The sequence below is a fragment of the Mus caroli genome, unplaced genomic scaffold, assembly GCF_978045245.1.
Source record: "Mus caroli unplaced genomic scaffold, Mus_caroli_1 scaffold_11, whole genome shotgun sequence".
In the NCBI taxonomy this organism is placed as follows: domain Eukaryota; kingdom Metazoa; phylum Chordata; class Mammalia; order Rodentia; family Muridae; genus Mus; species Mus caroli.
Genome location: NW_028227266.1, coordinates 35,729,180 through 35,755,824, shown reverse-complemented (window position 1 = coordinate 35,755,824; position 26,645 = coordinate 35,729,180). Strand labels below are relative to the sequence as shown.

Below are 26,645 nucleotides of genomic sequence, written 5' to 3'. Positions count from 1 at the left end.
TTCAGGCATAAGAAAAAAACAAAGTTATATAATTTGTGGGAAAAGAGATATAACTGCAAATAATCATACCAAGCAAAGTACAACATTCTTAGAAAAGCAAATTTGATATATTTTTCTGATTTATGAATCCTGGGTTACATATAGGTATCTAGGTATAAGTCTGCATATGAACATAGAATTGAACCTTTTCAGGGAGTAGAAATGATTTCTAACAGGAGTGGTAGAGAAGGTAAGACACAAAATTACAGAGCGCTGCATACATAATGACATGTTTATGAATGAATGTGTTCTTATTAAACACAATATTATAGACAATGATTATATACAGTAAGAATTTGAAAAACAATACTTCCTTAAAATGCTGTTCAAATTTAATATAAGAGCTTCAGATTTTTTATTTCTTTTTTCGAGACAGGGTTTCTCTGTGTAGCCCTGGCTGTCCTTTGTAGACCAGGCTGTCCTCAAAATCTGAAATCTGCCTGCCTCTGCCTCCCAAGTGCTGGGATTAAAGGAGTGTGCCACCACTGCCCAGTGAGAGCTTCAGATTTTTAATCTTATGACTCTCAGAAGCTACTTAAAGTTTCCTATTCATATTAAGGAAACTTTAATTGATCAAGTCTGAATGGCCTTACTATAAATGACAAGGAGAGCTGCCTTCTCCAGATGCTGGTCTGAGATTTTAAGTAGAATTAGGCAGCATCCATCTGTCTCTTTTAATCTTGTTTTCACTTTACAGATGGGGATGAAATCCTCCAATATTTCTTCAAGTTTTTACTGGCAAATTAGATTCTCAGGTGCTTAAGAAAAAAATAGTCTTTTTAAAACAAATGCATAGATAAATGCCCTCAGGAATATAATTAAAAGTGGTGTCAGACTTCAGAGTTCAATGTAGATAAATTGAAAAAATGATAGGCATAAGGTTAATGGTTTTTATAGTTCTAGCTCTGTTACATTTTCTGTCATTTTTGGTGGTAGATAAGCACATCAAGAATATATTAAATAATCAAGAATAAAAGAGTAACATCTAATATGAACGTCCACAGCCTTAAAATGCCTATTTTAACTACATAGAAATTCACTGCTTCAGTATACCTGCTTGAGTCAAGAAAAATTATCTCCACTCAGTGTGTTAGTTTTTTAAATTTCAAAGTTTTATGAAAAAATAATTTTTAATTTTTAAAAATTTTATTTAATTTTTTTCATTTTTGTTGATAGATGATGCAGCGGATAGTAGTCAATAGATAATAGATAAGATTGATAATATCACAAATGAATATGTCAGTTTCTAAATGTCTGTAGACTTTAACCAGGTGCATTCAAAATCAATATCTATTTTCCCAATAACTGTAAAAATATAAAACCCTTTAAGGAAGTTTAAGACAATACTTTCACCCTGCAGACCTAATAATTGTGGAATTCCAATTAGATCACCTAAGAAAACATGGGTCTAATGATAACTCAGAGGTTTCAGTGAACATCTCCCTTCACTATCTGTGTCTTTTCTCCCATAAAATGATTTTTAATATTTTTCCTCAATTTTCTTACTCAATCTTTTATATGTGTATGTTTGGGGGAGTGCTATGCAACATTCTTTTTGTCACTTTGACTTTCTTTAATAATATCCTCAGGAGTTCTCTCTACAAATGTGCAAAAGCTAATTGACTTACTAAGCTAGTATTATATTTTATCTGTACTTTATTCAGATTAACAAATATATATAAACAGAGTTCATAGTAAACTGGTCATGTGTTATATAATGAGAAACATAATCAATGCAATGGAAACCCATAAAAGAAACTCTACTCAAGACTCAGACAATCTAAAGTTGTGTCCAGCAAAGGAACAGAACACCAAGTGATTATAAATGCAGTTAAAAAGAGAGAAATATGAGGATCAAGTATTATAAAATGCAAAAGCTACAAGATACCATTTATATTACTGACTAGATACATTTTATCTCAACAAGGAAAATCGTTTTATTGGATCAAAAGACATGGTTCAGTTGTTGAAAATTCATTGCTCTTGCAGAAGACCTGGGTCTATTTCAGGAAAATCACATGGAAACTCACAATCATCATTAACTCTAGTCCTGTGTTTCTAATGCCCTCTTCTGGCCTCTGTGGGCTTCTGTAAGCCTATGATTCAATAAGCTTATACAAGCACACTCACATACACATAAAAACATTCTTTAACTTAAAAAGATGAATAAGAGAAAACATTAAACAATAATTTAAATTTATACACATACTAAATATCTAAGGTATATAAATATATGTATAAATATGGCTAATATTGGTTTCAGATGGGTAAGTAGTTGTTATTTCTGAAATGTAAGTCCAAGATTTAATAATGTCAAAAACTACTATAATAGTAGTAATTGCTTATTCTAAGTTACAAACTATCAAAATAGTAATGAAGTTTAGAAAAATAAAGCAATTACAAGATATGTTTATGATATTTATATTGCAATTTGATAACATTAAATTTGATAATTATTTTGTTCTTTTCTCTAAAGAATAATAATTAAGCATCTTGTTCCATGAACGAGATTATCAAAACTTAGATTTTTCTCCAAATAACTTTTTGAAGTTTAAATTTTCCATTATAGGTTGAGGCATTTCCAAATGTTTCTGGCTCAAAAACATGGCTATCATTGCTGAGGAAAGTTTTAACTTGACAGATTAACTAGAAGAAGTCTTTGCTAAAAATATTTAGATCACAGCGCTTGGTTATATGAACATGCAACTTGAATTTACTGTGAAACCTTCCATTTCCAATTTCTAAAGGGTATATCCTTCAACAAATGTCCATAATAGAAGCATACTGTTACCTTTCTGAAGGTCTGTGCCAACTGAGTACCTCCATGTCTTTGACGCATTGTGCAACACAGTCATTATCAGACATTAATCCTTCTTCACAGGAAGAAAAGGTGAAAAATATTTCAAATACATAAGTATATCCAATATACATGTGAAATAAATTTAACATTCCTATGGTAAGAAAGGAAAGCCCTTATCTATAAAAAGTAGAGATAAACTATTGAAAGGAAACCCATAATGACCATGCAAATGAAGCTAATGAAACTAACTAAAGTAGTGAAACTAACTTTCCAAGTCCAGGAACTACACGAGGAAGGACACTCATTCATGTCAATGCTTTCTCTTACTCAGGGTCTTTATCAAGGCATCTTTAACATCTTTGTTCCTCAAGCTGTAGATTAAGGGATTCAGCAGAGGAACTGTATTGGTATAAAAGATAGAGGAGATTTTGCCTTCATTCATTGACTTAGCAGAAGATGGTTTGAGATACATAAATGCACCTGATCCAAAGAACAGAGAAACTGCAATTATGTGGGAACTGCAGGTGCTGAAAGCTTTGGACCTGCCCTCCTTGGAGCTGATACGAAAAATACTTGAGATGATAAACCCATAAGAGATGAAGATGGTAATGGTGGGCACAATGATGTTGATGCCCACAACAACAAATACCTCCAGTTCATTGACATAGGTGCTGGTGCAGGAGAGCTGAAGCAAAGGGTGGATGTCACAAAAGTAGTGATTGATGGTGTTTGCATCACAGAAGGTCAGTCTCAGCATGCATCCTGTGTGAGCCATGGCACCAGAAAGTGCCATCATGTATGAACTAAACATAAGGATCAAACATAGTTTAGGAGACATGACAATATTATACAAGAGTGGGTTACAAATGGCCACATAGCGATCATAGGCCATTGAGGTCAAAATGTAACACTCAGAGATGGAGAAAAAACAGAAAAAGAAAAGCTGTGCCATGCACCCTCTGTAGGAAATAGTATTCTTCTCTGATATAAAGCTCTCCAGCATTTTGGGTGTGAACACAGAAGAGTACCAGAGGTCAACAAAGGACAAGTTAAAGAGGAAAAAGTACATTGGAGTGTGGAGATGAGAGTTCAGTCCAATTAAGCTAATCAAACCCTGATTTCCCAGCACAGTGACCACATACATCATTAGAAACAGGATGAAGAGGGGGCACTGGAGATCAGACTCCTTGGTTAATCCCACTAGAATGAATTCTGTCACTGAAGAGCCATTTTCAAACCCCATTCTTCTTTAAAGGAACCTGTGAATACAGGCCAAGAGAAAACATGTTAGAGGAAAATACGACCATTTCCACAACTGTCTTTCATACAACAGAGAGCATCACCCTCAGAACTAATCCCTTTAATACAGTCATTGCCTTGTGCTTAAATTCTTTATCTCTCTCTCTCTCTCTCTCTCTCTCTCTCTCTCTCTCTCTCTCTCTCTCTCTCTCTCACACACACACACACACACACACACACACACACAATTACATACTTCTTTTTTAATAATTTTGGTTGACAGTCTCTCATCTTTTCTGAGTTCTAGCTTTCATTCTCTATGTACTCAATTTTATATTATTTTTATTCTTCATCAGGCTAATTTTTGCTTCTAATATATTTTTATTATTAGAGGAAGTGTGGCCTCTCTCTAGAGATGGTTAACTCACCAGGAACTACACTCAAAGAGAAAACTGACTCTCCTTCTCCCTACAGCCTATAACTGCTAAGAAAAGAAACCCAACTCCCTTCTTATGCAAGGATTTGACCTGTATAGGGCTTGGACAAATCTTATGTATGATTTTACAATTATTCAAAGTTTGTATGTGTAACTTCCATTATGTGTCCAAAAGATACATTTTCCTTGTATTAATCTACTCTTTGGCTCTTATACTCTTTCTTTTCCTAATTATTAACAAGACAAATAATTTTGTACAATATCAATCACATCCCATATGAAAACATGTTTTTTGAAATTGAAAGAAAAAGGAAGGAGCTGAACCAATATAGAATCATATTCAGTTTTTTCTTGTCATGAAACTTCAACTCATTGATGAGATTAGCAATATATACCTTGGTAACATTTGTTGACCTCTAAAACAGGTTAAACTTTGATAAAATGAAATAAGTACATTGTTCTTAAAAATTCAATAATAGTTCAGTTACTCTCACATCATAGAAAAAAGTCTATGAATATAGACTAATAATGTTCTATCCAAGTTGAGATAATTACATCAAAATTCTGCCTTCCCTAATATTCCCAATATCTCTGAGCAGTTTCCATGTCCCATTTTGAGCAGAATTTTAAATACCTTTCATTTGAATCTGCATAATATGGAAAATAGTGACTTATATTTTAGATCTCTGGACTTTAAGGTTAAAGGAAGACAATAATAAGAATGGAATTTAGAAAGTCACAGCCTTCTTTCTTTCTCTCTCTCTTTCTTTCTCTCTCTCTCTCTTTCTCTCTCTCTCTCTCTCTCTCTTTCTTTCTTTCTTTCTTTCTTTCTTTCTTTCTTTCTTTCTTTCTTTCATTCTTTTTCTCAGACAGGATTTCTCTGTGTAGCTCTGGCTGTCCTGGAACTCACTCTGTAGACCAGCCTGACCTCGAACTCAGGAATCCATCAGTCTCTGCCTCCCTAGTGCTGGGATTAAAGGCATATGCCACAACTGCCAGGCAGAAAGTCACATTTATCAAGTTTAAAAAAAATACAGTTTCTTTATTTTCTTTTCAATTACTTACTTAGCTGGTTTTGAGGGAGCAATTTTATCATAGATCTATTTCACGTATGTTCAGCTAGTATCTCAAACTGAAACTCATAACTTAGTATCATAAGTTAAAACTATCTCAAGAAGCAGAATAAAATTATCACCTTTCCTTTTTATGTGTAAGAGTTTCAACGTGCTACTAATGTTATCATGCAGTCTCATATAAACAGGGTAGATAATCACCCAGATTTCTCAAAGGATAGTTTCCTTACGAATTAGGGAGATAAGTGGTTTATAGCTGTACCTTGGACTTTCAATTTGTCATTATTTCCTTAGGGAACTTTGATATTTTACTCAAGTTTTCCTTCACTTTAGGGATTGGAAATCCTCCAGGGAGAATGAAAACTATGTAGTTTCTAAGTCAGTAAGGTAATAGAATAGGAACTGCAGAATCCTTCTTAATTAACACAGTATCAGAGCCATAACTATATACACATCAATCTGTGAAGATTCTGAGAATTAGGCATGGCGATCCAGCTTCCTTGCATGCCATGATACCAGCCACACTGGATTGACAAAGTGGAAACAAGTCACTCACTACTCCTGACATAACACAGAAAAAGAATGAAAACACACTCCTAAGAAATGAATGTAACAAGCATACACACATTTAGTACCACATTTTGTTTACCTGTTTGTTTGTTTGTTTGTTTGTTTTTAAGATTCTTTTTTATGTATCTTGTCTCACAGGTCTTTCTGAACAACACAGTACATACTCTGATCTCAAACGCCAGTAAGAAAGGAATCATGGGTGAAAGTGGGAGACTGTATAGTTAATACGCTCAAGTCAATATAGGGAAAAGAGTTGAAAAATCTCACCCATAGTTTCTCCTAATTAAAAAAATAAATGGTTAAGTGTGGTACTTGCAATGCCCTAAACTTTCCATGAGTTAATCAGATCTTTGACTATTGTTGAGAATGTTGAGCTATTATTGAGTGTTAATAGGAATTAACATGCAGTAGATTCATTTTCAGTAACAATAAGATAGATATGGGGATGTGTAAATGATATCACCACCATACCTACCCAAAATGTGTCAGGAATAAAATATGAAAACTCCTAGAAACACTATCTCCCAGCATCACCTCCAGGGTGGAAAGAAGTATCTAATAGATCATGATGCATCTTATTTGAATACTGCTTTCGGGTTGGTTTCAGGCTCTGTTCTTTCAGAGCTCTGAAGGAGTCTTTCATTCTGATCATCTGGGAGCTACCCGGGACAAAACAAAACAAAAGTTAATGCTATATTTAAGCATTTAAAAATAATAATACCAATACTTTTCAAACTCTTCCCAAATGTTGAAGGAATGTTAATACATAGGAAATAATTTTATAAGTCTAATAACTAAAGTCAAACAAAAATAGTCAAACAAATATAGTCACTCACATGACTATAAGTTTTTCTTTAATCCAGCTAAATATTAAAATAGGTTAATTTGGAAATTGTTGTCTTATCAAGATTGTTTTCAAACCTTTTCCTTATACTTATTTCTTAGTAACTTTCTAATACAGTTGGGTATGTTTTGTTGTACACTTTTTTTTTTTTTACTTTTTGTTGGGATTCATTTGTATATAAGCTTATTTTCTTAATTACCTTCTCATATTATTCATTTGTTATATTAAAATAGAATTGATATGTGTGTTGACACTTATAGATTGTTGAATGTTTGTGTTCATTATAAGATGTTTGTTTGAATCTTTAGAACTTTTGAGTATAAGGCCACATCCTTTCTGAATAGGATTCATTACTCTTCATTGTAGCCACTTGCATTGTAATGCTAATGGGCATTAAACAGTTTGCAGGAGAGGGCCTGCAAATCGCTTTTGAGAAACTGTCCCACCTTGATTCTGATTGGTAAATAAAGATGCCAGGAGCTAAAAGCTGGGGAAGAAAGACAGAGATTGGATTTTAGGATTCCTGGGGAACCATGAGAAAGAGGAAGAAAGAGATCCACCATGCCAGGAGACTGTGGAGAGAGGGGAGACATGGGATAGAAAAGCAAGGAGAACACCTTGGGCTCTGGACCAAGAAAGTGTGGCCTACATCACTGACTAATTAAAATTAAGAACAGACAAGATGGAACATAGAAATTAGTAAATAGTAACTAAGAATTATTGGTGGAGGTAGATTCTAGCAGCATGTAGGTTAGTAAGTTTCCCAGCTATTGTGCTTTTTAGGGCATATTAAAATGTCAAAGCTGTGTATGTGTTTTTTATTCTGGAACATGAACCATTGAGGTAGTAGCAATCTCGCTTAGGATTTATTAATATTACTTCTACACATCATGATTTCTTGTTCTTTTACTCCAGTGACTCAGTCTAGAACTTTCAGTACCACATTGAATAGAAGTTTCAGAAGATTTATCACTGTAATCTTTATCCCAGCATCAGTGTTGAATGAAATCTTTTTCTTGGTCCTTATATTACATAGTACCCTCATTCTGTCTTATGATTTTGCATCCCTTCTATAATGGTGTTTTCAGATGTACCACTCTTTCTATTTACAGCACACTTTCTTCAGCACATTTAAGGAAAAATTTTATCAATTAATCACTTATTGCTAAACCATATCACATTTCATGCTGTAAACAGTCAAGGATATGAATTAACCTGAATCTACACAGAGAAGACTGAAGACCAATTATTTATTCCCTCTCCATTCTCTGTACATGTGTAATTGTAATATATGTACTTTCTTTATGTGTGATTGTAGAATATATACCTGTGTGTGTGTGTGCGCACACATGTATGTATGTATATACATGTGTATACATCCATGTGTATACATATGTGCATGCAGGTATACATTGAAATATGTGTCCATGTATATGGAAGATGTACTTTTAGACATATGTGTATCTGAATCTCTAGGTGATGAGTTACAAAATGCTCTAACCTAGTATTATATGGTTCAAGAAAACGTAAAGAGTCTTATGAACTTTAATAGGAACTGTAACACGTCACACTAATTATGTTATTATATTTTGTAACAGGTATAGTAATCAAGCAACACTCTATATGTTAAATATCATCCCTGGCTCATATAGCCCAGTTACTAGAAAAGGTGTAAGAGCTACAATGTAATTAATGCCTCCTATAGGAAGATGGGTATAGATAGGGCACTGGAAGTACTTTGTTGGGATCTGTCCAAAGCCTGTAACTGGGGGTTTAGAAAGAGTCTCCATAGAAGCAATGGCCAACAGAAAAGGATATAAATGTTTTTTATGACCGCAAAGGTAGGTCTTATTGCCAATAAAAGCCTATCCATTTACAACCTTCTTAATTGGATTTTGGGAGAAATACTGGAAGTCCTCAGACAACAACCCTAGCTATCCACATCATATTGGTCCACCACAATAGCTGTTATCTGTATTTGCCATAATAGTTCATTAATCTTTGAATAAATAGCCAGTTTAACCTGATAAGGCCAGCCACATCCATCCTCTGAAAATGTCAAATGTTATATCTCAAGTTATCTTTGAAGCAAATATGAATAGTTAGTGCTTCAAATAAAGGATTATAAAAAAGGACATTATCTTGCCCATTAAATTCTCTACTATCTTAAAAAGACATTGTCTTAGCCAGGGGATCATGTCACCTACCTTTAATCCCAGCACCCAGCAGGCAATGATAGGTGCCTCTCTGTGAGTTTGAGACTAGCTTGGTCTACAGATGGAGTTCTAGTATAGCCAGGGCTGCAGAGCTACACAGAGAAACCCTGTCTTGAAAACCATAAAATAAAATAATAAAATAAAAGGAAAGGAAATAAAAGGTAATAAAATAAAATAAAATAAAATAAAATAAAATGACAGTCTCCAAAAATTCTCACCAACAGTTTAATCAAAAAAACAAAGGAAAAAAAAAACATTTTGTTTGCTACCTGTGTCTTGTCCATTCTGCAACTTTATTTTATTAGATATTTTCTTCATTTACATTTCAAATGTTATCCCGAAAGTTCCCTTTACCCTTCCTCCTCTCTGCTCCCCACCCACCCACTCCCACTTCTTAGCCCTGGTGTTCCCCTGTACTGGAGCATATAAAGTTTGCAATACCAAGGGGCCTCTCTTCCCAATGATGGCTGATTAGGCCATCTTCTGCTACATATGCAACTAGAGACACGAGCTCTGGGGATACTGGTCAGTTTGTATTGTTGTTCCACCTATCAGGCTGCAGACCCCTTCAGCTCCATGGGTACTTTCTCTAGCTTCTCCATTGGGAGCCCTATGATGCCTCCAATAGATGACTGTGAGCATCTACTTCTGTATTTGCCAGGCATTGGCATAGCCTCATAAGAGACAGCTATAGCAGGGTCCTTTCAGCGAAATCTTGCTGGCATATGCACTAGTGTGTGGGTTTGGTGGCTGAGTATGGGATGGATCCCCAAGTTTCTGAAGAAATAAATTGAAGAAGATCTCAGAAGATGGAAAGATCTCCCACGCTCATGGATTTGCAGTATTAATATAGTCAAAATGGCTATCCTGCCAAAAGCAATCTACAGATTTAATGCAATCCCCGTCAAAATTCCAACTCAATTCTTCACTGAGTTAGAAAGGGCAATTTGCAAATTCATCTTGAATAACAAAAAACCTAGGATAGCAAAAACCATTCTCAACAATAAAAGAACCAGTCTGCAACTTAAATTTCATATAAGAATAGTACATAAAAGTCAACCAACTCAGGAACTATTTGTCTTTATAAAAACCAATTAATACACTAATGATTTGTCTTCAGGCCCCCTTTGAGATTAAATTTGCTATCCAATAACCTGAGTATTCATCTTGTCAAAAGAAATTATCCTTATGATATTTCTAGGAATTTTCAGAAAAAACATTGGAGCTAAAGAGAGAGCTATTTTTCTAACATTCATGTTTTAATTTTGACCTTCCCATCTAGAGTGTCCATGAATAGCTCCATGGCAGCTCTCTTGCCATGGCTGTCCTCATGCTGCTTGATCTGCTACAAATGCAGACAATATCCATCTTCCAGTATAAATACCTCTGCTAATGTGCTGTCATTAAGGATTGTTATTGTCATATGACATTCATAAACTATGAGGGAAGGTGATTTCCAAATCTTCCCTTAAAATTCTCTGTAATGAGTGGCTTTGAATGTCTAGCTTCTTTCATTCCTGGTCTAGAACCTAATATTTCATGTTTTTTTCTATCCTTTACCTTATTATCTTGTAATACAGAATAACACTCAGATAACTTTAGTTATAATATTATGAATAAACTCAACTCTCTATTCTAAAAGGTTTTATCTGCTCCTACAAAAACAATAATCTCCAACAATCTACCAACTATAATTAACAGAGTATATGTATATATGTATGTATATATATATATATATATATATATATATATATATAAACATGTGTGTGCATATATATATACATATATCACAGGAAAACATAATCTTTTTAAGAATGAAATTATTGCTGCAAAGTTGTAATTCCTCAAATTAAAAAAAAAAACCAATAATATGAATTAAGAATACATATATCTAGGAACAGTTGACTTGAAATCAGGAAAAAATAGGAAAATCTAGTCTATGAATATAGTCTATTTTATTATCAGTAACCATTGTTCTCTCTGGGCATCAGTATTCAGTACACACACACAAGTGAATGTAAGCAAACTAAGATAGGCTGATAGAGTTGTTTCCCAATAGAAACAGAAAACACAGGGTACCGGTGCAAGCTGTGATCTATCTGACAGTTTTTATGAGTAGTTAAAGTATTTATTTATACTACAATGGAGAGCACAGAGAAAGGAGGAAAGGCATTGTTCTGACTTGCATTCCCTAAAACACATTATGAGTGTAAATGAAAAAAAAAATATCCTACAACCAATGACAGATGATCAGACTTGTACTAGTCTACTTGACCAATTGCAGAACCATTCTGTTTTCCAGAAGAAAAAAAAAAACCTAGAACTTCATAATAATAATGGAAAAGCATTTTTTATATTAAGAATAATTTAAAAATGCAAAAAAAATCATTAATAATCTTGAAAATGGTAAGAAAAAGAAAGATACTTTAAAACTATGAGAAATCAATTTTAAAATGATTCAAATTTTATTTTTTGCACATGAACAAAATAAATGTTGCATTAATCAATATGTAATGTATCTATATTCCAAAGCATCTTGTGGTAAATTTTAAATACTAAATTTGCAAACAGAATAGTGCCTAAGGAGGAAAATAGAGTAAAATGACACACTGAAAAGCATTTTAAGTAAATTCAAAATATCAGCATGCCTCTAACCACAGGCAGGTACATGTTGTCTCCTTTCAAAATTTCCATCTGCTCAGGGTTTTTCTCAGGGCTATTTTGACATCTTTGTTCCTTAAACTGTAGATTAAGGGATTCATCATGGGAACCACATTCGTATAAAATACAGAAGAGGTTTTCCCTTGATCCATAGATGAAGAAGAAGATGGTTTGAGATACATAAATGCACCTGATCCAAAGAAGAGACAAACTGCAATTATATGGGAACTGCAGGTGCTGAAGGCCTTGGACCTGCCTTCATTGGACTTGATGTGAAAAATGCTGGAGAGGATGAAGCCATAAGAGATGAAGATAGTGATGCTTGGCACAATGATGTTGATTCCCACAACAATGAAAACTACGAGCTCATTGACATAGGTGCTGGTGCAGGAGAGCTGCATCACAGGGAGGATGTCACAGAAGTAGTGGTTGATGGTGTTAGCATCACAGAAGGTCAGTCTCAGCATACATCCTGTGTGAGCCATGGCACCAGAAAATGCCATTGCATATGTACCAAGCATAAGGTTCAAACACAATTTAGGCGACATGGCAACAGTGTACAAGAGTGGATTACAGATGGCCACATAGCGATCATAAGCCATTGAAGTCAACACATAACACTCAGAAATGACAAAAAAGCAGAAGAAATATAGCTGGGTTAAACATCCCATGTAAGAAATTGCATTCTTGCTCAGTACAAAGTTCATCAGCATTTTTGGAGTGAACACAGTAGAATAGCAGAGGTCTATGAAGGACAAGTTAAAGAGGAAAAAGTACATAGGGGTGTGAAGGTGTGAATTTAGTACAATAAGAATTATCAAACACAAATTTCCTAATGCAGTAACAATATACATTATTAGAAACACAAAGAACAGAGGTATTTGGAGATCAGACTGGTTTGTTAAACCTACCAGAATGAATTCAGTCACCAAAGACACATTTGCAGAGGCCATTTTTTTTTTCTCTAAGAGAATCTGCAGACACAGGAAAATGTTCTCATTAGAAAATGATCTCTCTTCCTATCCTGGCTCTTTCCCCACCAGTGAAGTGTGGGTTGAGTATGTGTGAGATTAGCCCCACGTGAGCATATAGATCGGCAAATTATCTTATACAGAGAAGGACAGTGATAATAATGTAAATAAAATTTCTAGAAAGGAAGTTATGTGAAATTAGATAGGGACAGAGCATTTTATTGTATTTATTTATTCTTTCAATAGAGTCCTCTCTACACACATAAAACTGGAGGCTGAGGCCTTGGCCACTTACTTGTGGCTATGGATATTAATTTAAGTGTGGTAGAGCTAGGAATAAGGCTAGGAGATTTTGACATAAGAAGAAATGTCATGTTGAAGTCTGTTTCATAGTAAGAAGGATGTTTATACATGTGGAATTCAGCAAAAAATTCAGAAACTTCTTACCTTTCCTCTTCAGTGTACGTAGCAGAGAAAATTTTGAATTCCAAGGCTTTTTATGCTTTTATTATATTAAGAAAATATAGTAAAGACTAAATCCTGATATACTCTGAAAGAACTTCTGAACTACAGGTGATATTTTGTTATTAGAATTTGGAGTATCCTCCAACAACAGAGGAAACTAACTTTATTATGATCCTCACACTGCCACTAGATAAGGCAAAGTTTTTTTTATTGTGACTTAAATGGCTCAACCCACGTGCTTATAAATTTAATAGAAGTAGATTCACTCCCTTCCCAAGAGAATAGCATGTAAATATAAAAAGGAATGAGGTGATTGTATTTACAACTTGGATCATGATATGCCTTTAGTGCCCCTGGGACTTAAAAAATTTTGCAAGTTTCTCTTTAGGGAAAATACACCTTCTTGTGGATATGGAAATGTAAATTCCCAACTTCCCCAATTATTTTGATCTCTATAGAGGAATCTACTGTTTGGTTCATTGTTGCTTTCTTCATCTTAATTAAGAATTTCCAGCTGAATATACTCCAAGCTTCCTAATTACTTTGTTTGAAAAGATTTTAATGATTTGATAAATAACTTCAAGTTCTGCAGGCTATAGAATGCCAAATATAGATAAAGATATAGATGATAGATAGATAGATAGATAGATAGATAGATAGATAGATAGATAGATAGATAGATGATAGAAATAGAGATGAGAGATATTATTTAAATGATTTTAAAGAAACAAATCAGTCAGTAATGGGGTTATAATTTCATGCTTTCAATACTAACATTTAGAAGAAAATATTTTTATCTTATGAATTGTATTTTAAGTACTTTTCTCTTAAAATCTTTCTTTTAGTTCTTACCTTATTTTTGCCTATCCTAAATCACAAAATTTCCTCTCTTATTATCTTCAATAATCCTTACATTTTAGTGTTTGCATTTACTCACAGTAAGTTGCAGATATTCACTGTGTGAAAATTTTAAAGATATGAGTCAAGTATTCATATTAGTACTCTTTTTGTTTTTATAAGGATTTATATTTGTTCTATTATCATTTGAAAATCTTGTTATTTATACATAATTTTCAAAATCAATTGACTTAGTACATGAGAGATGATTCATGTACTAGTATGTTCAGTTCAAATATTCCACTGGGCAGTGGTGCCCCCATGTCTTTAAATCTATCACCCTGGAGGCAAAGGTAGGCAGATCTCTGAGTCTGAGTCCAGCCTGGTCTATAGAGTTCCCAGAACTAGGCAGTGTTACTGTCTGTATATTGCTATGATCATTGAACATTAAACATAAAATATTCCTGAATGCATATGTTTAGTGACTGAAAAAATGCATGGAAACCATTGTAGTTATAGACTTATTCAAAAGCATATCAAGGGCATAGAAAAGATTATGAATATTTCCACAAATTTCGAGAAAATTATCAGAATCTCAGTTTAGATAAAGAATGTTATACCCCTTTTAGCAACATTTTTTTCTTGCAAGAAATATTTTATTAGGACAGTTAATTATTAGGTATTATTACAAAGAAAAGTAACACTATAAGTTCTTTTGTTTATATTTTAAATTTACCTTAAGTCATGTTTTTATTAGGGTGACTTTATGAATGTCAGGTCTATACTCTTTTCATAAAATTGAGTTTATATAAAAGGTTAAATATGCCAGAAAATTCTACATTAAATTTTTCCCCTTCTTCCTTTTCCCACCTTTATAAATTCCTCCCCCATTGCCCCTCCCCTTCCCCTCAGATTAGGGGAACCCTCTTATGTACCACCCCACCAGGGTACATCTTGTCCCAGCAGGTCTAGGCATATCTCTCCCACTGAGGCTCAACAGGCACTCTAAGAAGAGGAGGAAGGGATCCAGGATCTGGGAACAGAAAGAGGAACAGCCCCTCTTATGCTTGTTAGGGGAACCACATGAATGGCAAAGTACACATTTGCTACAATGTGAACTTTCTAGGTCCAGCTCCTGCGTGCTCTCTGGTTGTTGGCCCAGGCTTTGAAAACCCACTGGTCCTAGATTAGTTGACTCTGTGGGTCTTCTTGTGGTGTTCTTGACTCCTCAGACTTGCTCACTTCTATCCTCAACTCTTCCACATGAGTCCCTGAGCTTTGCCTGATGTTTGGCTTGGGTATCTACATCTGCCTCTATCTGTTGCTAGGTGCAATATCTAGGAGACAATTATGCCAGGTTCCTGTTAGCAAGCATAGCAGAGTATAATTATTAGTGCTAGGGGTTGCCTCTTTCATATGGGATGGATCTCAAGTTGGGAAAGTCCATTGTTGACTTTTCCCTCAGACTCTGCTCCATCTCTATCCCTGCATACCTTGTAGGCAAGACACATTTTGAATTGAGGATTCTCTGGGTGGATTGATAACTCACTTCCTCTTATAGAAGTCCTGTCTGGGTACAGGAGGTAGCCTTCAGTCTCTATATTACCCTCTCATAGGAATCTAAGCTAGAGTTACCCTTCAGAGATTCCCTGTATCCTCTCCTATCCCAAGCTTCCAGATGATGCCCACCAGAGATGTTCATCCCTACCCCAAACTGCTGATTCCCATTCTCACTCCCAGACCACTTTTGACATCCTCTCTTCTCATACCTGTTTAATATCCCCAGTCTCCTCCACACCTTCTTCCCTATCCATCAACCTCTCATGACTATTTAGTTTTCCCTTATGAATGAGATTCCCACATCCTTCCTCAGGACTGCCTTCTTATCCAGTTTTTTTTTTTTTTTTTTTTTTTTAAATTCTGTGGGTTGCATCATGGAGGTACTTTACATATCGTAAAATGTCTATCTGCTGGAAAATTCATGATTTCTTTGTTTTTTGGTTTGTTTGGTTTTGGTTTGTTTGGTTTGTTTGTTTTTGTTTGTTTGTTTGTTTTGTTTGTTTGTTTTACAAGAAAGAGATTCTCTGTTTATCCCTGACTGTCTTGTAACTCACTCTGTAGACCAGACTGGCCTCGAACTCAGAAATTCTGCCACCCAAGTTTGGGGATTAAAGGCATGTGTCACAGCTGTCCAGCGATGTCATTGTTTCTAATAGCTAAATAGTATTTCATTGTGTAGATGTACATTTTCTTATCCTTTCTTCAGCTGAGGAACATCTAGTTTGTTATCAGTTTTTAACTATTACAAATAAGGCTGCTCTGGAGAAAGTACCCAAGGAGCTGAAGGGATCCGCAACCCTATGGGTGGAACAACATTATGAACTAACCAGTACCCCGGAGCTCTTGACTCTAGTTGCATATGTATCAAAAGATGGCCTAGTCGGCCATCACTGGAAAGAGAGGCCCATTGGACATGCAAACTTTATATGCCCCAGTACAGGGGAACACCAGGGCCAAAAAAATGGGAATGGGTGGGTAGGGAAGTAGGGGGGAGGGTATGGGGGACTTTTGGGATAGCATTGGAAATGTAATTGAGGAAAAGATGTAATAAAAAATATTAAAAAAAAGAAAAAAAAGAAAGAAAAATATTGTCAAATAAAAAAAAAGTCTGCTATGAACATAGTTGAATAAGTTTCTCTGTGACATACTGAGGAATCATTTGGACATGTGCCCAGGAGTCATAGAGGTACGTCTTGAGGTAGAGCTATTCCCAGTTTCTTAGAAACCACCAAATTAATTTCCAAAGTTGTTGTGCAAGTTTGCATTTCCATCAGCAATGGTGGAGTTTTCCCCTTTCTCTGTATCCTTGCTAGGATGATCTTAGCCATTTTCATGGCTGTAAGATGGAATCTCGGGATGTTTTGATTTGCATTCCCTGATGTATAAAGCCACTGAACATTTTTTAAGTGCTTCTCAGTCATATGAGATTCTTCTGTTTAGAATTTTCTCTTTAACTCTCTAACCCATTTTTAATTTTTTGGATTGTTTTTGTCTAGTTTCTTGAGTTCTTTATGAATTTTGGATATTAGCCCTCTGTCTGATGTAGGGTTGGTGAAGATCCTTTTCCAATTTGTAGGCTGCTGTTTTGTCCTCCTGACAGTGTCCTTTCCCTTACAGAAGCTTTTCAGTTTCATGATCCCATTTATCAGGTTTTTTTTTTTATTTTAAAACCTGAGCCATTGTTGTTCTGTTCAGGAAGTTGTTTCATCTGTTTTGTTTGGTTTTTACATGGCCACAAAGATCTGTAGAATTAGCTTCTGGTGATACTTTTGGTTTAAATATTCCTAGTGACTAGTAATGGTGAGCACTGTTAATGAGCTCATTAAAACTTTGCATGTTTCTTTGTATGTCTATGTATGTGTGATCCATGGCTCTTTTCATTAGTAGCTTTTCACTATAGAGTTAGAAGATTTATCAGATATTCTATGATTGCAAAATATTTTCTGCTCAGTGCTTCAGCAGTTACCTTTCTCACTGTTGTGACAAAATTTCCAACTGGAACCACTTAATGAAAAGGGATGTATATTGGCTTTCAGACTAAAGTAAAGAGAATCATGGTGAGGAATCAAGGTGGCAAAAATGATAGGCAACTTGCCACACTGTCCACAGTCAAGAAAAAGGAGCTGGCTGCTCAGCTTACTTTCTTCTTTTTCAACTTACTTTCCTCCCATACATTACATTCTAATTGCAGTTTCCCCACTCCTCTCCCCCTTGTCTCTTCTCCACATGCCCTCTCTTTCCCAGATCAACTTCTCCATTTCTCTTCAGAAAAGGGTAGGCTTCCCATAGTTATCAACCAAACATGATATATCAAGTTACATTAAGACTAGGTACATCCCTTCTATTAAGGCTGGATGAGGAATACTGGTAGGAGGAAAAGGTTCCCAAAAGCAGGCAAAAGAGTCAGAAAAAGTCCCTTCTACCACTAGGAGTCTCACAGGAACACCAAATTACACAACTGTAAAATATATGCAGAAGACCTAGGACCTAGGTGATACTAGATAGGCTCGATGATTTGACAGTTCAGTCTTGGTCAGCTCCTACGAGCCCTGGTTAGTTGATTCTGTGGGTAGTTTTCTTTTGGTGACCTTGAGCCCTCTTTACTCATCAAATCCTTCTTCCCACTTTTTTCATGGGATTCCCCAAGCTCTGTCGAATATTTGACTGTGAGTCTCTGTATCTGCTCCTGCTCCTATATATTACTAGATAAAGCCTATCTGATGAGCATTATGGTAGAATGTAGTCTACAAGAGGATTGTTAAGAATCTTATAATTGTCTGGAATGACATCCCATGGAATAGTGCAAACTACAGTCAGAATGTTTCTTTCCATTAGTAACTTAATCTAGAAACTCCTGGACAATATGAAAAGAAGACTGTCCCTCAGCTGGTTATAAATCCACTCAAGTTAATTGTATTAACTAGTTGACAGAATTAATCCTCATAAATGGACAATATTTCTTCACATAGAGAAATTTCCACATAGTGAGCCTTTTTTTTAATGTCTGCCAGTGTTTTTCATGTTATTGTAAAAATGTCATCACCACATGTGGTGCTGTGAATTGCTGTCCTTGTATTTTCTTTATTTTTAAATCTTGCCTTTGGGGATCTGAGCCACTTGGAGTAAATTATATACAGAGTCTGCAAAAGTCCAGCATAATTTTATTGCATGTCTATATTCAGTTTTCCCAGTTGAAGATACTGTCCCTCCTCTCCTGATACATGGTCTTGGGAACCTTCTTCAAATATTCCTAAAACGTTCACCTAAGATCTTGTTTATCAGCTTTCTAATCCATCTCTAGTTACTGCTGCTCTTGAGACAGTGGGACATGGGAGAATCAACCCTAAAACTAAGGTGGAATACGGTCTCATGTAATAGCCAACATTATATGCAATGACAGATAATTTGTACTCTGAGGTTTAAGATGAGTTGCATGAGTAAATGTATAACCACCAGGACAAGCCACATGTGGCAAAAATGTTTTTCCATAGAGTCATATTAATAAATAACAATATAACTCACTCTTATTTGCTATACCTGGTAGGGGCACAAAAGCACATCCAAAAAAATTCTATGTTTTTAAACAAAACAAAAAATGAAATGATAAAAAAAAAGAAAGATGACAAACTCTGGAAATATTAAAACCAAATCTAGAAGATTGTAACTGCTTTTGATGAAAAGAAAATAAGTTTCAGTATTACACCATGATTTTCTGCATGTTTGAAATTTTAAAGTAAAAATCATAATAATGTCTAAGAAAGACAAATGTAGACATCTCCTGTATTTCTCATCAATACAAACTATCTCTATGTGAAAATGAGATTTATAAAGACAACACTGAACAGTCAAAAGTTCTTCCTGATCAGAGTTTTCCTGACCAGGGAAATTTTTGTTCCTCAAGCTGTAGAGTAAGGGATTCACAATGAGAACCACATTGGAATAAAAGACAGAAGAAATTTTTTCTTCACCCAAAGACCCAGCTGAGGAGGATTTGAAATACACAAATGCACTTGAATCAAAGAACAGAGAAAGAGCAATGACATGGGAGCTGCAGGTGCTAAAGGCTTTGAAACTACCCTCAGATGATTTGATGCAGAACATGCTGGAGAGGATGAAACCATAGGAAATAAGTATAGTTGAAGAAGGAACAATGATATTAATGCACCCAACAAAAAATATTACAAGCTCATTGACATATGTGCTTGTACAGCAGAGCTGAAGTAAAGGAGGAATATCACATCACAAAATGTCAGTTTCAACCTTCATGTAGAGTGTGCTACAGCATCAGAAAATGAAATAAAGAATGAGCCAAGAATAAGGTTCAAACATAACTTAGGGGACATGAAAAGATTATATAACAGTGGGTTACAGATAGAGATCATAGGCCATTGAAGTCAATACAAAATGAACCACATTTTCTCTATCCACTCTTCTGCCGTGGGACATCTAGGTTGTTTCCAGCTTCTGGCTATCACAAATAAGTCCGCTATGAACATAGTGGAACACTTGCCCCTGTGGTATGGTGGGACATACTTTGGGTATATTCCCAAGAGTGGTAGAGCTGGGTTTTCAGGTAGATCTATTTCTAATTTTCTGAGGAAGCTCCAGATTGATTTCCAGAGTAGTTGTACCACTTTGCAATCCCACCAGTACTGGAGTGTTCCTCTTTCTGTACATCCTTGCCAACCTGTGTTGTCACCTGAGGTTTTGATCTTAGCTATTCTGATTGGTGTTAGGTGGAATCTCAGGGTCGTTTTGATTTGCATTTCTCTAACCACTAAGGACTTTGAACCTTTCTTCCCATGCTTCTCAGCCATTTGAGATTCTTCAGTTGTGAATTCTTGGTTTAGTTCTATATCCCGTTTTTGATTGGGTTGTTTGGTTTTTTGGGTGATTAACTTCTTGAGTTCTTTATATGTTTTGAATATTAGCAATCTATCAGATGTGGGGTTAGTGAAGTCTCTTTCCCAATCTATAGGTTGCTGATTTGTCTTATTAGTTTTAAAGGCAAATGAATGTATCTAGAAAATAACCTCCTGGGTGAGGTAACTCAGGCCCAAACGAACGTTCATAGTATGTACTCACTAATAAGTGGATATTAGCCAAGAAAAAAAAAGTACAGATTACCTAAGATAGAGTCTACAGAATTCAAAAAAGTCAACAAGCCTCAGTCTCACTTGGGAGAGAGAAGAAAGCAATCACAAGTTGGGAGGGAGGGAGGGAAGGAGGGAGGGAGGGAGGGAAGGAGGGAGGGACCAGGGAGGGAAAGTGGACATGGGGAAGAGTGACAGGGAGAAGGGAACCTGATCTGGTATTGGGTGAGGGAAAAGGACTGAAGCCCTGAGGGCCAGCAGAAAGAATGGAAACAGGCAACCTCAGGAAATAGGAGACGACGGGGCGGGGGGGGGGGGGGGGACGGGGGGGGGGGACACCCTTCCAGAATGCACTAAGGACCTGGGAGGTAAAAGACTCTCAGGATTCAAAGGAGGGATCTTAGATGACATGCCAGACAGTAGGGTGAGGGAACTTACAGAGCCCACCTCCAGCAGGAAGACAGGGCATCAAGTGAGGGATGGGGTTTCTATCTCACAGTCACATCTCTGACCTTTAATTATTTTTGTCTGAAAGAATTACAGGTATGGAAATGGAGAGGAGCCTGGAGCAAAGAAGGACCAGCAACAGGCAAAATGTGGGATTCAACCCAAGGGGATCCCAAAGCCTGACACTATTACTGAGGTTATGGAGCACTAACAAAAGGGGACCTATCATGGCTGCTCTCCGAAAGACCCAACAAGCAGCTGAAAGAGTCAGATGCAGATATTTGCACCCAACCAATATACAGAAGCAGCTGACCCCTGTTGTTGAATTCGGGAAGGCTGGAAGAAGCTGAGGAGAAGTGTGATCCTATAGGAGGACTGGCAGTCTCAATTAATCTGAACCCCCAAGACCCCTCAAACACTGGACCACCAAATTCACAGCATATACCAGCTGATATGAGGCCCCCAACACACATACAGTAGAGGACTTCTGGGTCTGTGTTCATTCAGTGGTGATGCATCTAACCCTCAAGAGACAGTGAGTTTATCAGGTGGGGTAAGAGGTGGGGGCATCCACGTAGAGACAGGGGGATAGGGACAAGGTGTGGGATGTGGAACAGTCAGAGGGTGGATGGGCGGACAGGGAATGGAATATAGAGTGTAAAAAAATGAATTAATTTAATAAAAAATAAATTTAAAAAAAAGAAAGAAAAGAAAAAATCAGAGAAAAAACAGAAAGGTGGAAGGATACCTGAAATTCAGAAAGTCACAACATTCACTAAAAATATTAGAGGTCTGTTACTATACCACTCATCCTTGTGTATCTGGATAAATAATTCAGATACAAAGGTTTCAAATCTTTCACTTCAAAGATATACACAAAGCTTAACTTTCTTGGACAAGTTTCTGAAGCACAATATTATTTGTGATTAAGGCTTTGTGTCATTTCTGGAAGAGAAAAAGGTTCTTTAACTGTGGAATATGTGTACTTATATGCAGGGTTAATCTTTTCCACTGAGGAGAGCATACACATTGAAGAAGGAGCTGAGGAGTTGCATTGGAATCTGGATTTTCATCCTCATTTCCCTAGGGGCCCACAATTATACTCAACTGCCCAATCTCTCTAGAGAGCCTGCACATGCAGTGTAGATAGTCTCTTATCTCCCCAATTATCTGAGCTCAGATGGGAAATCTGAGTTTAGGGTTCTTCCTTTCTTGCTTCCTGCAGTTATCATGCATAGGTCTTGCTCCTGACTTGTGAAATTATGTGTCTGGATATTGTAAAGTATTATACCAATTCACCCACCTCCCATGCTATGCTACCAGAAATATCACAGATTCTATTATATCTATATCTATATCTATATCTATATCTATATCTATATCTATATCTATATCTATATCTATATCTATATCTATATCTATATCTATATCATCTAGATAGATAGATAGATAGATAGATAGATAGATAGATAGATAGATAGATAGATAGATATTTCAGAGCAATTATAACAGCAGAAGAAATGTTAGCATGGAGGACAGAAATATTATGGGGACTCAGACCTATAGAACTGAAGATATCTAATGAAGGTTGGATTGGAACACATAGGCTTTTGCATGGACAAAAACTACCCAAAGTGATTAACCAATGTCAAGAGTTCAGTTGTGAAGTCATATACAAAGAAGTAACATTGTATGAACCAAGAAGTTGTATCTACATATTTAGGATTCTCTAGAGATATGTATGTAACAACAATTAAAGAGGTACAGACCCAGCCAGGCGTGGTGGCACAGGCCTTTTATCCCAGCACTTGGGAGCCAGAGGCAGGCAGATTTCTGAGTTCGAGGCCAGCCTGGTCTACAAAGTGAGTTCCAGGACAGCCAGAGCTATACAGAGAAACCCTGTCTCGAAAAAAATCAAACAACAGCAAAAAGATATAAAGACCCTGAATTTTAGAGAGAGTAAAAGGAGTGTATGTGAAGCGTTGAAGGCAGGAAAGGGAAAACAGAAAAATTTGTAATAACATGTTCATTTTAAGAAATAAAATGAGATACATTAAAATATATAAATATGAAAGTAAATATAAAATGAAGTAAATTAAAATATATAAATAAAAACTCTAAAAGATTTTACAAAAATGAAATAAAATATAACTATCATTTACTCAGATCCCTCTTCTTATCTATGCATTCCTGTGCCTATCCATATATACATGAAAATCTTATGTGACATACTTCAGTATATGATTATGGTTTGAAAGATTAATAATCTTGACCTGATATTATGTATTTAACAGCTTTTCATGTAATATGTAACATGAAAATAAAATGGAAATACCAAATGATGAAAAGACCCCCTATGCTCAGATATTATTAGTTTTAATATTGTGAAAATTGCCATCCTACTAAAAGCAACCTACAGATTCAATGAAATCCCAGCCAAATTTAAATGAAATTCTTTATGAAAATTGAAAATCCATGAGCAACCCTTCACATACATACTTATATAAAATGACATCAATAAATTATTAACTTGGATTTTGGATTAAAATTTCAAACATTTTCTGAACAAACTTTGGCAAATTTGTTTACTTTAAATAAAACGGTGATTATTCACAATAAAATATTTATAAACTCTAAATTGTTGATTATGCCTTGTCTTGGAATAATAACCATTTACTCAATGGATAATTCATTATGTGAATGAAAATAAGCATACCTTTGTCACAAATATGTGAATTTGCCATTTTAAAACTGAGAAGAAGAATATATTTTTCTTCTGAAAACTTTGTCAGGGCCCAAGAGATTGGTTGAGTGAGAAAAGCCCTTGCTGCTCAAGTGTAAGGACCTGAGTCACATGAATTTATATAAAGCTGAGTGTGCTAGCTCAAATCTGTCATCTCAATGTTCCTAAGGGGAGTGGGAGGGGAAGAGAGAAGAGAGGATAACTCTTGGAAGTGAGTGGGCCACTGGCCTGGGAAACCCATCACTGAATAAGAAACCCTATACTCAAAAGATGATGGCAAAGGAAGACTGACAACCAAAATATCCATAGATTTTCATGTATACTTTGTGGTGCAATTGCACCACATCCACATATAAACACATACACACTGCCTTCCTGTTTCTCTTTCCAACCCACACACTAGAAATAAATACATAAAGAAAAACAAATAGTGTTAAAATTAATTTATTTAAATAACTTTCAGCAATTCTACTGCTATTATTATTATTATTATTATTATTATTAGGTTAAGTGTCTTATATACCTATATGTCTATAGGTGTATAAAAACATTCTCAGATAAAGTTTAAAAACCTCTTATTTAGTGCATAGTTGCATGAGTAACATCTGTAATAATGTACCAGATATATGCTGGTTAGTTTTGCAACTTGACACCAACTTAAGTCACCTGTGAACAGAGAATCTCAACTGAGGAGTTACTTGCATCAGATTGGCTTGTAAGCCTGACTTTGGAGGAAATTTCTTGGTACTTTATTATGTGGGAGAATCCAGTCCACTGTAAGGAGATTGTCCTGGGTAGGATGAAGCAGAAAAAAACTTTGAATCAAGATTAGTAAACAGCATCCCTCCATTTTCTCTGCATCAGTATTTCCATGCCTTCACTTCCCTCACTGACAGACTGCAACCTGTAAACAAAGAGACCATTGCCTGTTCCAGCTTGTTCTTGGCCAGTGTTTCATCACAGAAATGAAGAAGCACCCCTTGTTATTTTAAGACCAGGAAACAGCTCCCTTCTGTGGTTTCCATTAATTAATTTCCATCTCATAACATAAAAAAAAGAGACATGGGCTTCTTTTATCATTATATCATGCATAAACATGTCAATACATCATGATGTATCTCAAAACTTCTGTATGGAAATATTTTCTCCCATTTCAATAAATTTAATACATTAAATTAAAAAGTATAAGAAGAAAATATGGAATATATGGAATACAGAGTGATTAATATGTTAACTCAACACAAGTCATACTGAGGACAAAAAGTACATACGTATCCAATCAAATCTTCCTCCTTACCAAAGTTTTTCTTAGGGCAATTTTAACATCTTTATTTTTCAAGCTGTAGATTAATGGGTTCATCATAGGAACTACATTGGTATAAAAAACAGAAGAAATTTTTGCCCATTCCAAAGATCCAGGTGAGGACGGTTTGAAATACACAAATGCTCCTGAACCAAAGAACAGAGAAACAGCAATTATGTGGGAGCTGCAGGTGCTGAAGGCTTTGGACCTACCCTTAAAGGAACTGATGTGGAAGATGCTGGAGAGGATAAAACCATAAGAGATAAAGATAGTAGGAGTGGAAAAAATTATGTTGATGACCACTATGACATAAGCTACAAGCTTATTAACATAGGTGCTTGAGCAAGAGAGCTGGAGCATAGCAAGGATGTCACAGAAATAGTGATTGATGTTTCCATCACAGAAAGTCAATGTCAGCATACACACAGTGAGAGCTACAGCCTCAGAAAATGCCATCAAATAGGAACCAATCGTTAGGTTTAAACACACTTGAGGGGAAATCATCACATTATATAAAAGTGGATTACAGATAGCCACATATCGATCATAGGCCATTGACGTCAGCACAAAGCATTCAGAAACAACAAAAAAACAAAAGAAATAGAGCTGAGTCATACATTGCATATAGGAAATGGCATTCTGTCTTAATATGAAGTTCATCAACATTTTGGGAGTGAACACAGAAGAATAACAAAAATCTATAAAGGACAAGTTAAAGAGGAAAAAGTACATGGGTGTGTGAAGATGTGAATTTAACAAAACTAGAATAATCAAACCCAAATTTCCCAATGCAGTGACTAGATACATTGCTAGAAACAGAAGGAACAGGGGTATTTGGAGATAAGGCTGATGTGTTAATCCTACTAGAAGGAATTCAGTCACCAAGGAGACATTTACTGAGTCCATTCTTTCCAAGGGAATTTGTAGACTCAGGAAAAAAGAGTTGTATTAGAGGATGATCCACACTCAGTCATGGGTCAATCCCACCTGTGGTGTGCATGCTGGGAATGTTTCTTCTAGCTCCCACTATGTCTACAGAAGCAGTTGTTGTAGCTGCAAGCAAATTGTCTTACAGTCATAAGGCCAGTAATATCAAATTTCAATAATATTTCTGAAAAAGAAAATACATGCAAAGGATGAAGAACAAAAAGCACGAAAAATGATTCAACTTTTCCTACCTAAGTTTTTCTTCACTATAGTTCTCCCTATATTAATGATGTCTGAAGCAGATGTCTTGGCAACACAGAGCTACATTCTGCAGCTACAGATTTTCCTCTGCTATGGTATGAATGAAAAACATGTGTTTAATCCAAAATGAGAGTGATGTAATTAATGTCCAGTATCACAG

The 26,645-nt window shown here is 35.7% G+C and overlaps 3 protein-coding genes and 1 pseudogene across 3 annotated transcripts; all 4 read right to left on the bottom strand.

Annotated features, from left to right (window-relative positions):
- Nucleotides 1-3,149: 3,149 nt before the first annotated feature.
- LOC110301434 (olfactory receptor 8B8-like) lies at nucleotides 3,150-4,082 on the bottom strand. The gene has a single exon (XM_021171906.1). It carries the CDS (start codon nucleotides 4,080-4,082, stop codon nucleotides 3,150-3,152), a length of 933 nt encoding a protein of 310 aa, XP_021027565.1.
- A 7,816-nt stretch (nucleotides 4,083-11,898) lies between these two features.
- On the bottom strand, nucleotides 11,899-12,852 carry LOC110301313 (olfactory receptor 8B3-like). Its single transcript, XM_021171737.1, has one exon. It carries the CDS (start codon nucleotides 12,829-12,831, stop codon nucleotides 11,899-11,901), a length of 933 nt encoding a protein of 310 aa, XP_021027396.1. The 5' UTR covers nucleotides 12,832-12,852.
- A 6,704-nt stretch (nucleotides 12,853-19,556) lies between these two features.
- Nucleotides 19,557-20,157, bottom strand: LOC110301531 (olfactory receptor 8B8-like; annotated as a pseudogene).
- Nucleotides 20,158-25,273: 5,116 nt separating this feature from the next.
- LOC110301869 (olfactory receptor 8B3-like) lies at nucleotides 25,274-26,203 on the bottom strand. Its single transcript, XM_021172559.2, has one exon. The coding sequence runs from the start codon at nucleotides 26,201-26,203 to the stop codon at nucleotides 25,274-25,276; it is 930 nt and encodes a 309-aa protein (XP_021028218.1).
- Nucleotides 26,204-26,645: the final 442 nt, after the last annotated feature.